Genomic DNA, 12085 nt, shown 5'->3' with positions numbered 1-12085 from the left:
ACTCAGGTACTTCACATCGCCGAGGCCAGCAGGGGGTCCCCGGTCATTCCCCGCCATCCACAGACACTCCAAAAGGCCTTCTGTGTTCCCAGTTCCCGAGAAAAGGGTAGGAACCGTGGTTTATTTAGCTGCTGCTGAGAACTTATCACCGTGTTAGGTGTCTTATATGTGTTGTGTTGTGTCCTTTTATCCTCCCATATCCTAGCGAGCGAGGTACTATTACTGTCTTTATTTTTCAGGTAAGGAAAGCAAGTCTCAGCGATGTTAAGAAACTTGTTCAAGGTCACACAACTGCCACATGGGAAGGTCAGGATTCAAACAGGTCGTTGTGACCCTGATGCGTGTGTGTTTGTCTGTGACCCCACGCTCTCTCTGAAGATCCAGGGAGGTACCAGGTACACACCCAGTTCCTAGAGGACAGATTCTGTCATCAGCTTGGGCAGAGACAGAGCTAAGAGTTCTCGCTCCCCAAGGTGAGCTGCCCTCTCTGATGTGCACCACGAGCCAGGCCCAAGGAAGACTCCCATTTGCACGACACAGCAGAACGTTTCTGAGCCCGGGCTTCGGAGACCAGCTGCCAAGCCTGAATCTCAGCTGTGCACTTACTAGTTGTGTGAGAAGGTTGCTCGACTTCCGTGTGCCCCTGTTTACCTGTTCGTAAAGTGGGAATGAAGTCCCATAGAGATGTTGTGAGGATTAAAACGCTGAGATGCATGTGCCGATCATGGAGCCTGGGCCACGCGGTAAGACTTAATAAACGAGAGCTGCCATTATCACTAGCCTGAAATACCCGTGGACCTAATTTGACCTAAATGTGGGTCAGATAGGTATACGCACGGGCTCTCCAGCTTGATTTATTCGCACCAAGGTAACCTGACCCGCAGCCTCTCGCCCATCTCCATCTGGCAGCAAATGGGATTTTCCGAGCCACGAGCACTCAGTTGGGTTGAACCCACAAGAGCCCTTCCCAGGCCTCCGTCCCAGAGTCATGACCATGGGCTCAGTGTCTCAACAGCCAGCTGGTAAAGGTGGGATTCGGTTCAGATCCCTCTGACCTCCCAGCCCTACTCTTAACCACCACGCTACCTGCCTTTTCCAATACTGTCCTAAGAGATAGAGTTCACCTAACAGACTGGGTCTATAAACCCTGAAATGAATCCCCCGGGAGAAGGCAGGTCGACTAATGTTAAGGGAGACTCGACTTGGAGTATTGTTGGCCACCGTCCTAAGTGGCTCAGAAGGCTGGTGTTGCCACTAAAGATGTGACCGGTCAGGGATTTGCTGTGTGGTCCATCTGGGAAGATGCAAAACGTCTAAAGAGGGACCTTGAAAGTTAGCCCCCACTCCTCCTGCCTGGTTTCTCGGCTTCTTTTGATAAAGGAAAAGAAAGAACTCTACATTTTTCTCGCAAGGCCAGTTGTTTGTGTCTATTTCTGCAAGACTTTGTTACAGATAAAAGGCTTCCCTGCATCCATAAAAAATCACTCTTTCTCAGATATCCAAAATATGCAGCATTTTTACATGAAAAAAGCCAAGTTGTAATACAATACGCACAGTGCTCCCGTTTTTAAGTATCGGTACGGAATCAAAAGAAAAGTCCGGAGAAAAAGACACACGGGCGTTGGGAGTATTTTCCCAGCGTGGTGGGACTGTGTAGGACCTTTACCTTCACTTGGTCGTTCATCAACTGTTGATTGCAGGCCTACTGTGTGCCAGCCAGGGAGGCTAGAGCAGGGAACAGTCTCCACGTTACGGATGTCTGTAATGTTTGGGTTTGTGTAATAGACACATATAACTTTTGTAACCAGAAATATAATGAAGAATTGCCTCTTCTTGAAAAGAGAGAAACCCCATAATGATTGCGGCTCATCATGGAACCCAGACGCACGATCACACACTCCCTCTTGTCCTTCGACATCCTTGAGTCCTTCCTCTCCCTAATCCTCTCTGGATCCCACTCCTGCTTTGATCCCTCCCCTTGGGTTCTTGAGCCGCGGGTTGTACCCCAATTGAGCCACCCCAAATGCGTTTGCTCCTGTAGCTGTTGCCAACATTACCCAGGCCATCTTGCCTTCCCTGCCGTCTTGATGTCCTCACAGAGCACTTCCCCCGTCGCTTAAAAGAGAATGACAGACCCGGGGCTAGATTCTGCGCCTACCACCTCCCAGCTCTGTAGCTCAACCTCGCTGAATTTCTGCTGCTTCACGTACAAGGGCAAACACATTTCCTTGCTGGGCTGTTTCTCATGGCTAGAAACTATCACGTGTAAAACTCCTGGCGTGGTGCCTGGCACACAGCAGGTACTTAATACTTGATAGCTATTATTATAATATTACTCTTCTACTCTCGCAGGCTGGAAATTCTCAGAAAGTTGCACTGCCAGGGATCAAGGCCCCAGGCATGAACATATTCGACTCCCTTCCTTTCTCTCTCTCTCTCTCTCCCCCCACCTTTTCTCCCTTCCCCCTCCAAAGTCCCGCTATAGTCTCACTGCTTTCTCCAGATGCAGCTCTTCCCTCCCTGTGTCTCCCATCCTCTGTCCCTCCCAGGGGAACCCGTGCACAAGGTCTGGAATTACAGCTTCCTTCTCTGGCATCAACCGCTTTTCTCTTCCTCTTAATCCTTCTCTTGCCATCAACCATGCATTTCAAGATGGCAGCCGTTCCCTGGAACCCGCTGCTTCTTTAGCTCTTTTTCTGTTCCTGGCACTGCCATCCCACCTTGGATCTTGCAGAAGTGTGTTATGCCCTCTGTCTTCATTGCAAACTTCCTACTCTGGCTCCGCCTGCCTGCTTTACCCGTGCGTGTAACTGAAATGGAGCCCCGCCTGGACTGGCAGACCCGCCGTCTTTCCGGCTCCCCCAGCGCTCTCGGATCTCTTCCCGGAAACACTCTCACCCCTTGGCTCGCCCAGGCCTGGGGCGCCCTGCCTGCCTGTCTCTTGACCTTCTTCATTTGTTTTCAGCAGCCCCTTTCCCCTGTTCCTGTCCCTACCTGAGTGTTTCCTCCAGCGGAGTCCTTGGCCCTCCCCTCTCTCATCTCCTTTCTTATGAAGGAAGTCTCCATCCGGGCACTTCCACAACCACTCCCGTGGCCGCGATGGCCACGTGCACATCTCTACGTGCCATGCCACCAAGAATGGTAGTACAGGTTGGGCGCCACGTAAGGCAGCACGTGGGACCCCTAGCAGGGGCCGTGCCCACCGGGAGGAAGGGTGCTCTCTCCTAATCCCATGAAGACCTTGGGTGGACTGGGCCGGGGTGGTCCTGCTTTCGTCCAACCACCTCTCCTTGGAGTCCCTCTGGTACCTCAAATTCAGCACGTCTGACGCCGAGCTTGTAGCTCTAGTCTCCTCACCAGCCCTTACACCACCCTCACCTGTCTTCTCTGTCTGACAATGGAGCCACCATTCTACCCCTAAGAGGAGATTTTTCTCTCTCTTTTTCTTATCCCCATTTCTCCCTTCTCCCACCCTAGTTTAGAACATCGGCCCTAAAGGCCTGGACGTCCATGGGCTCCCAGCCTCTAACTCTCAGGAAGGGATTCAGCCACCAGGAGACATCCGGCAATGTCCGGAGACATTTCGGTTGTCACGCCCAGGACGGGGGGTGGCGCTCCTGGCGTCCTGCAGTGCCCAGAACAGCCCCCACAGCAGAGGATTCGTGTAGCCCGGCCCATCCACGGTGCTGCCGCCGGGAAACCTGCTAGTTCCCCCGCCTCGGGTTCGCCTCAGCTATTTTTCTGAAAAGACCAAAAAAGCAAAATAAGAAAACCCTCCTCGTCAAGGCAGTTAGTTCACTGCTCCATCGGCAACTGAAGCAGCAGTGACACGGCTGCTAGAGTCCCACTGACTCGAGCCCAAGGCCCGGCTCTGCTGTTTGCCAGCCTTGCGGCACTCGGCGGCCGCACGTCTCGGAGCCCGGCTGCCTCCCCTGTCACACGGGGTGACGATCCGGTGACGCAGTGCGGCGATGGCACTGATTGCTTGGCAGAGGGCCGGGCACACGGGACCTGCTCTGTACGCGTCAGTGACGTTTCGAGCCAGTTCACACCTTGTGGCTACTGTTCCGGACCGGCCACCACTCGACCCCAGCCTTCCCCCCAGCTCCACCTTCTGCTTCCCTGCTGGCTGGCGGCGTCCCAGCAGCCCAGTTAAGCTCAGCGCCCTCGAGGGCTGTGCACTCCCTCCCCCGACCCCCCACCTGCCTTCACCCCCACATTAGTTTCCTATGGCTGCTGTAACAAATACCACCAACGCAGCACCTCAACACAGCACGTGTGTGTTCTCGCGCAGCCTGAAGCCTAAAGCCTGAAATCGGCTTCCCCGGGCTCGAGTCAGGGTGTCAGAGGGACCCGGTCCTTCCGAAGGCCCTAGGAAAGGACCCATTTCTTTGCCTTTCCTCCATCTTCAGAGCCAGCAGTGAAGCATCTTCCGGTCTCTGCTCCTGTCCCATCGCCCGTCCTCTGTCTGGTCTTCCCGTGTGATTATATTGGGTCCACTCAATAGTCCAGGATAATCCACCCCCCCCCCCCCCATCTCAAGATCCTTAACTTGATGACATCTGCCAAGTTCCTCATGCCCCGTAAGGAAGCATTCACAGGCTCCCAGACATCGGGACCCGGTTATCTTTGAGGGCCGTCAGCACGCAGCCTGCCGTTTCCACATCGTCCATTCAGAAATGCCCTCCCCGCCAACTCTGAATGCTGCCTACCCAGCAGTGCCCACACCCGGTGGCTCCTTGGCCCGGTAGCCTCCTGTGATCACTCTGGGTGAATGATCTCCCCTCCTCTGAGGCTCTCACACTCCCCCACTCTGTCAGTAGTCACTTAGGTGCCAGCTGGAGCCACTGCATGTTTCCTACCAGGCAGTGAGACCGCGTCTCTCAGACTGGACCTTGACGAATGGCTTCGTAGCATCCCCCACACTCGGCTCGGGGCTTTGCACCCGGTGGACACAGTCAGTAGGTGCTCTGCGGATGGGTTTTACTTTCCACCTTCAACAAGAAACTCGATTTGAGCCCAGCCAAGACTGGCCAACCATTTTTAAACCACACGTCGGACGGAGACTCGGGTCTTCCTGGTGGGAGGACAGCGTTGCCCTCATCCACCTGTGCGCAAGCTCTGTTACTACGTTATTCGGAAAGCAAAGGAGGCGAAATGAATTAATACTTCTCTCTGCTTCTTTTTTCAAGGATTGTCTCTGTATCTGGAATATCTTCTGATACATTACAAGAAAATTACAAACCAAACCCAGGAACTTCAGGTAATATTTTGACTTTGAAAGTTCATTTCAGCTCCTCCTTGGCATCTATATAGCACTGTGCACTGTTTTTTCTCTGTTAACCAGTCAGTCCACCTTCCCCAAGAGGTGACATGTATCTCTGTTTGACACAAAAAGATTCAGACAGGGTGGCTAAGATCTCCCAGGAGGGCAAGGGCAAGGACAGGATGCTTGTTTCCTTCTGTCAGAATTATCAGAAAGATTTAAATGCCGTCACATCTTGGGGCACCCGGGTGGCTCAGTTGGTTAAGCATCCAAGTCTTTTTTTTTTTTTTTTTTAATTTTTTTAACGTTCATTTATTATTGAGAGACAGACACAGGGCTTGAGCAGGGGAGGGGTAGACAGAGGGGGAAACACAGAATCTGAAGTAGGCCCCAGGCTCCGAGCCGTCAGCACAGAGCCCAACGCGGGGCTCGATCTCACAGACTGCGAGATTGTGACCTGAGCCCAAGTCGGTCGCCCAACCGACTGAGCCACCCAGGCGCCCCAAGCATCCAACTCTCGATTGCAGCTCAGGTCATGATCTCACGGTTGGTGGGATGGAACCCGCTTGGGATTCGTTCACTCATTCTCTCTCTCTCTCTCTTTCGAAATTAATTTAAAAAATGTTTTTAATTAAGAGATAAATACCACCACATGTTGAAAAGTGTGCTTACTGAATGCAGTGGAACAACACGACTAGCAACAGTACAGGGAGACGAATTAGGAACAGTTGCGTAATGTGAACATTTGAGAGGCAGTTGATGGTTAGGGATCGGACCACTCTCGTAGCTACTGACGTACAATGCTGTGTAATGAACACCCGCAAAACTTCAGTGGCATTCCACAATTACTGTTCGTGGCTCACGTGTCTAGGATCAGCCACTAGGTGGGTGCACCAGTCTTGGACGGGCTTGCCCAAGTACCTGGGTGTTGGCTGGCCCTTGAGGCTGGCCTCAGCTGGAACACCTCTACTCTCCTCCATCTGTCTGTCATCCTCCATCAGGCTAGCCTGGGAACGTTCCCATGGCGATGCAGAAGTACAAGGGAAAGCAGCCCGATCGTAGAATGCTTTGCAGTTCTCTGCCGGGATACGTCTGCTAACATCCCGTTGGCCAAAGCAGGTCACGTGGCTGAATTCAGTGTCAGGGCAGGATATGGGTGGGCACTGCAAGGCACATGGCCAGAGGGGCGCCTGGCTGGCTCCGTCGGGTAAGCATCTGACTTCGGGTCAGGTCACGATTTCATGATTCGTGAGTTCGAGCCCCCATCGGGCTCTGGGCAGACAGGTCAGAGCCTGAAGCCTGCTTCAGATTCTGTGTCTCCCTCTCTCTCTGCCCTCCCCCACTTGCCCTTTGTCTATCTCTCTCTGTCTCTCAAACATAAATGTTTTTAAAAAAATAAATTAAAAAAGGTACATAGCCAAATGTATATGGATAGAGGGAAGGGAAGGTATTGGGACAGCCATTGCAATCACCCCCACAGACCATCTAGTCCAGGGGTCAAGAAACTTTATCTAAAGCAAAGGGCCAGGTGGTAAATAGTTTAGGCCATAAAGTCTCTGTCACACCTACTTAACTCTGCTGCTGTAAAGGCAGCCATAGACAGACAGTATGTAAATGAATGAGCACGATGGGCATGGCTCTGTTCCCATAAAACTTTATTTATAAACATTGGGAGGGGACCAGACTTGGCCTGTAGATAGTACTTTGTCAGTCCATGATCTAGTCCATTCTCCTTATTTTACAGGTCTGGACATGAAGCCTCAGAGGCTAGGTGACTGTTTCAATGTCATACAGCTAGCTGATGGAAGAATCAAGACAAAACTTCAGGCCTTCTGACCCTAACTAACTGCTTTTTCTCTTCCACTCAGCTAATAATAACTAATAATTCTAGCTGCCATTTACTAAGCACCTACTATGTGCTAAGCACTGTGTTAAAAGCTTTCCATCACAATCTCCCTTAATCTTTCTTTTTTAATTGTTTAGATGTTTATTTATTTTTGAGAGAGGGAGACAGAGACAGTGAGAGAGAGAGGGAGACACAGAATCTGTGCTGTCAGCACAGAGCCAGACGCGGGGCTTGAACTCACAAACTGTGAGATCATGACCTGAGCCAAAGTCGGACACTTAACTGACTGAGCCACCCAGGCACCCCACGATCTCACTTAGTCTTTACTCTAAGAGGTAGATATTATTACTAACCTCATTTTCTAAATGGAGAAGCACCTAGAAAGAACCAGAGCTGAGATTCTATCCAGATCCAGAGTCTGAGTTCTCAACCACTGTACTCAACTGCCTCACTACTGGCAACTAGGCTAAGCATTAAGAAAGTTTTGTGTAAACCTTTGTCCTGTCCCCCAGAGGTAAAGAACTTATAAAAAGAAAACAAGTTGAAATGACTCCTTTAATTAGTCTTGTCTCCCTCCCCCCCTCCCCCCATCAGCTTCAGTTTCCTTTCCTCTCGTTTCAGATCAAGATCCACAGCTCTCAGGAAGCTCAGCAGTCTTTCATGCAAGAGAAGCTGCAGGAGCATCTGGCAGAGAAGGAGAAGCTGAATGAGGATAGGCTCCAGCAAGAGGAGAAGCTGAGAGACAGAATCAAGCAGCTGTTGGAAGAGAAGGAGGTAAGGCGGTCCCTGTCATTGTCTTTACTCCTGGAAAGTGACGGAGTGGCCTTTTCCGAGGGCACGTTCTTAGAGGGAGAAATCTCAACAACTCCTTGTTCAGTGCTATGGAACTAAATTAATTAAATGAATGAGTAATGTTGGAGGAATTAACATGAAGCTTGAATTCTAAAACTCACAGCGAAATTGGCTTGAAACATCAAGGTTACTGAAGTTCCTGGAAACGGTAGCTTATTTGCTTAGATATCGCAGTCGATTTAACAAGTTCAGGTCACTGTTACAGGTCCTGGTTTGTAAGTGACGGACCGCTTCTGAGGGCGTGCGGGACCGACTTCATATTATTTCCGTCGTCCGCTCTCATGTACGTATCATAGGAAACAAATGGACAAAATGGCTACTTACTTTTCTAAAACCCAAGCCAGCTAGGAGATACTTTACAGCAGCACCTCTCAAACTTAAAGGTGCCCACGAAGCACCTGGGGAGGCTTTAAAACGCAGATTCTGACTCGGCAGGTCTGGGGCAGAAACTGGCATTCTGCACTTCTAACAGGCTCCCAGCTGGTGCCGAGAGCACAGGTCTTTAGACCACCTTTTCAGCAGCAAAGTCTTAGAGGAAGGTTTTCCCAGAGTTGCCCGATAAGAACCAACTGGACACGTGTTAAAAATACAGATTCTCGGGCCCCAGCCCAGACCCACTAAATCAGAATCTCTGGAGAAGTCCAGAAACTGCGTTTAATGAGTCGATTCTCATCTTTGTCCTATATTCAGCCCTTTTTGATGTTCAGGGACAGCCATGGATTTACTTCACTGCCGTCATCCTGGATCAGTGGCTCTTGACTTTGGCAGTTAGATTAAAAAGTGCTAGCACTTTGCACCTCTCCCCCACGCCCATCCCCAGGCTCTGATCTAACTGAGGCGAGGGTGTGGCTCATGCACTCGGATTTCAAAGTGCTCCTGGGTGGTTCCAGAATGCAGCCATGGGTGATCACCACTACAGGCTGCCCCTGCCTGCTCCCACCCACCTCGAGACGGCCGCCCCAGATCTGCTGGACCCCAGCTCTTCCCCCCGACCCGAGGCAGATTGCACCTGCCAGTTCTGACTTCCAGCTCGGACCATCCCTCTCTGTCACACGTCAGCTCTGCAGACCTCTCTGCCTCGTTAAGCCTCTGATTCATGCCCGGTTATTTCAAGAAATCTCTCTCCTCCTTCTACCTCTTTTTTTGTTTGCCCCTTTCTCTGCCTTTCTGCCTTTTATGAGAAAAAAAAAAAAAAAAAAAGGACTAGAAAGACTAAAAAGGGAAGAAGCATCTGACCAAAATTGTACGTAAGGCAGTATTAATAGCCTTAAAACCAGATGAGTCCATTCCGAAGGTCAATTAGACGTAGAAAAAGCCAGCGTGTCATTCGAGAGAGAGGAAAATAAAACCAGAAAGAGCTGGAACTCTGCAAACGCCTCACAGAGCTCTCCCCCTGCTTCCTCGCTCCTCCCTGATTACCCTCTCCCTTTCCAAATGTCTTATTTTACTTTTAATTTGGGGTTGACTTTTTCCACTGTGGGTACACGGTATTTCCGCCCTACCATGTTCAACACCGACTTGGGCACCAGCCTCCCCGACGCGCATTTATAGCCTCAGTCCTGATGCAGACAGGGTTTCAAGGGCTGGCTTCAAACCCCCTTTAAACAGAACAAACCTCGGCACACACCAGCCCACGAGGAGCAGAGAGCACGGTCAGGTACCTGCCGAGACAGCACCCTTGCTCATGGTCATTACTATCCTGCTGAGGGTCATCATTCCCCAGACACTTAGTAGATCTCCTTGACCCAAGGGACTCATCTAAAAGTCCTGTTGCAGACTTAACTCCAGGGGTCCCGATTTTAAATGAACCTTCCCCACACCATACGACCCCATCACCCCCACCCTTTCTCGAAATACGTGTGTCAAAATTCATTAGTTGAACTCCTTCTCACACATCCTGACTTGTTGAGGACACTCTTTCACTAGTAAGAAATTCTAGGTTCTTTCATCGAGCTAATACTTTTTTATCACAAACGGTTAACAACACGTAGGTAACAAGTAACAAACGAACGGTTAACAACACGTACGTAACAACATGTAACAACATACAACCATTTGCTCACACAAATGGTTTAGATTGGGGTCAGCGAACTTTTTGCAGAAAGAGCCAGATAGTATATATTTTCAGTTTTGCGGGTCACACTGTTCTGTCGTGACTGCTTAGGTCTGCCGTCGTAGTGCGGAAGAAGTCCTAGGCAATCTACAAACAGGGAGCAAGGAGGTATGCCAATAAAACTTTATTCACAAGGCACAGACAGCAGGCCAGATTTGGCTAGTGGGCCCTAGGTTGCCAACCCCAGGTTTGAAACACAGGCTCTCGAGTCAAATGGATCCGGGTTCGAATCCCTGTTCCTGTGGTTTACTAGTAAATTTGGCAGATTCCTCAATCTCTCTGTTTCCCCTTCTGCAAAGTGAAGATCACAGAGGAACTAACCGACCGCCCTTATGAATGAACAGTGATCACATGCCAAGCAGTTCACGTTCAGCCTCTTGTCTGCCCCTCACGCTCACCCCATGCAGGAAGCACCGTTTCTGTCCCCGTTGTACAGATAGCGAGACGGGGGCTTCTCACCTGCCCAAGGTCAGGCACCCAGGAAGGACTGACCGGGGACTCTGATCTCGGCCTGCTCTAGATCCCCTGCTCCTAGCTGCCCACAGTCTCCCCCCGTGGGGTCATTGTAGCAGTAAAGAGCGAGCCTGGGCAGTGGCTGGCACAGAGTCCACATTCCTGCCATGGTAACCGTGTCTGGTAAAACAACAGTCATTGACTTTCAGGATTTGGAGGAAAGCATTGCTCAAGAGAAAAACAGAGCAAAAGAAGCATTAGAAGAAGAACAGAAGCGAGTCCAAGAGCTGGAGAATCGCCTAACCCGCCAGAAGAAGGTGAGCAGCTGGGGGAGACAGTCAGCCCGAGCCCCGTCAAGATCCTGCCCCCAGGAAGGACCGGCCTCGGGCTCTGATCTGAGCCTGCCTGCTCTGGGTCCCTTGCTCCTAGCTGCCCCGTCTGCCCCGTCTGCCCCGTGGGATTGTGGTGAGCAGCAAAAAGCTACCCTGGCAGTTCCTGGCACAGAGTCCAGATTCCTGCCATGGTAACTGTGTCTATCAAACAATGGCCATTGGATTTCAGGTTTGGGAGGAAAGCATTGCTCAAGAGAAACACAGAGGGAAGGAAGCATTAGAAGATGAACAGAAAAGAGTCCAAGAGCTGGAGAGTCGCTTAACCTGCCAGAAGGAGGTATGCAGTGGGGGGGGGGGGGGGGGGGGAAGCGGGCTCAAGCCCAAACCTGGCTTGAGGGCCACGTGGCAGTGAGTTCTGAACCACGATGACGGGGGTAGAGCGTGACAGAGCTTTCCTACAGCGATCAGTCCTTGGGAGGGCTCTGCTACCCCCGGGACGCTTGGGAGCTCAGGGAGAGAGCTCTGGAGTTGTAACCTTGACAGCCAGTCAGAAAAATTGGAAACAGCACAAAATACAGTCACAGAGAGGACTTGGGAGACAAGTTGGGGCTGGTGACCTGAACATCTTCGGCCTAGAGATTATGTCCCAAAGCAGAGACGTGGAAAAGGTACAGAGTCCCGGGACTTCAGGGCTGTGTCAGTCCTCCAACGACATCCTAAAATCATCCAGCCTTCAGCTCCATCATTAAGGAATTTTCGACAGGCCAGGCAGTCCGTCCCAGTGGTGATGCCTTCGGCCGGCAGAAAATTCTTCCTTTTGGTTAAGTGCCTCAAACTCATTCTCCCAGAAGAGCATCACTGGCTCCTGTAAGACCTGTCCCCCCCGCCTCGTCCACATAATAACCTTTCAGCTGCTTGGAAATAGAGGCACCTGCTCCTCTCCAGACCCGAATGCCCTTGTGTCTCCTTATGTGCATCCCAGGGTTGGAGCCTGGCCTTGGTCCCCTCCCCTGACCTGTCCTGTTGTCCAGAAGTCACAGATTGGCTGCTCACTGGCTGGAAAGGGCCTGTGGACATGTTAACATTTGGCCCCAGAGTGTTTTATTTTGAATTCATAAAATATACTTAAAAATCCAGACTTCCAGGCACCCGGGTGGCTCAGTGGGTTACGTGTCGAACTCTTGATCTCAGCTCAGGTCATGATCTCGTGGTTCATGAGATCG

The 12085-nt window shown here is 51.1% G+C and overlaps 1 protein-coding gene across 7 annotated transcripts in view; it reads left to right on the top strand.

Annotated features, from left to right (window-relative positions):
- Positions 1-12085, top strand: part of FHAD1 (forkhead associated phosphopeptide binding domain 1) — a 122969-nt gene that overhangs the window by 69463 nt on the left and 41421 nt on the right. For all 7 annotated transcript variants that reach the window (XR_013557706.2, XM_078452363.2, XM_078452362.2 and 4 more), the window contains 4 exons: positions 5193-5263; positions 7734-7886; positions 10740-10847; positions 11092-11199. Coding sequence is in view for 6 of the 7 variants with exons in the window: in XM_078452363.2 (XP_078308489.2) it covers positions 5193-5263; positions 7734-7886; positions 10740-10847; positions 11092-11199 (440 nt within the window). In the remaining variant the exon portion in view is untranslated. The remainder of the gene's footprint in view (positions 1-5192; positions 5264-7733; positions 7887-10739; positions 10848-11091; positions 11200-12085) is intronic.

Source organism: Panthera onca, chromosome C1, assembly GCF_046562875.1.
Source record: "Panthera onca isolate mPanOnc1 chromosome C1, mPanOnc1 haplotype 2, whole genome shotgun sequence".
Classification (NCBI taxonomy): domain Eukaryota; kingdom Metazoa; phylum Chordata; class Mammalia; order Carnivora; family Felidae; genus Panthera; species Panthera onca.
Note: the sequence above shows the minus strand (reverse complement) of the source record. Positions and strands in the feature narration are given on the sequence as shown.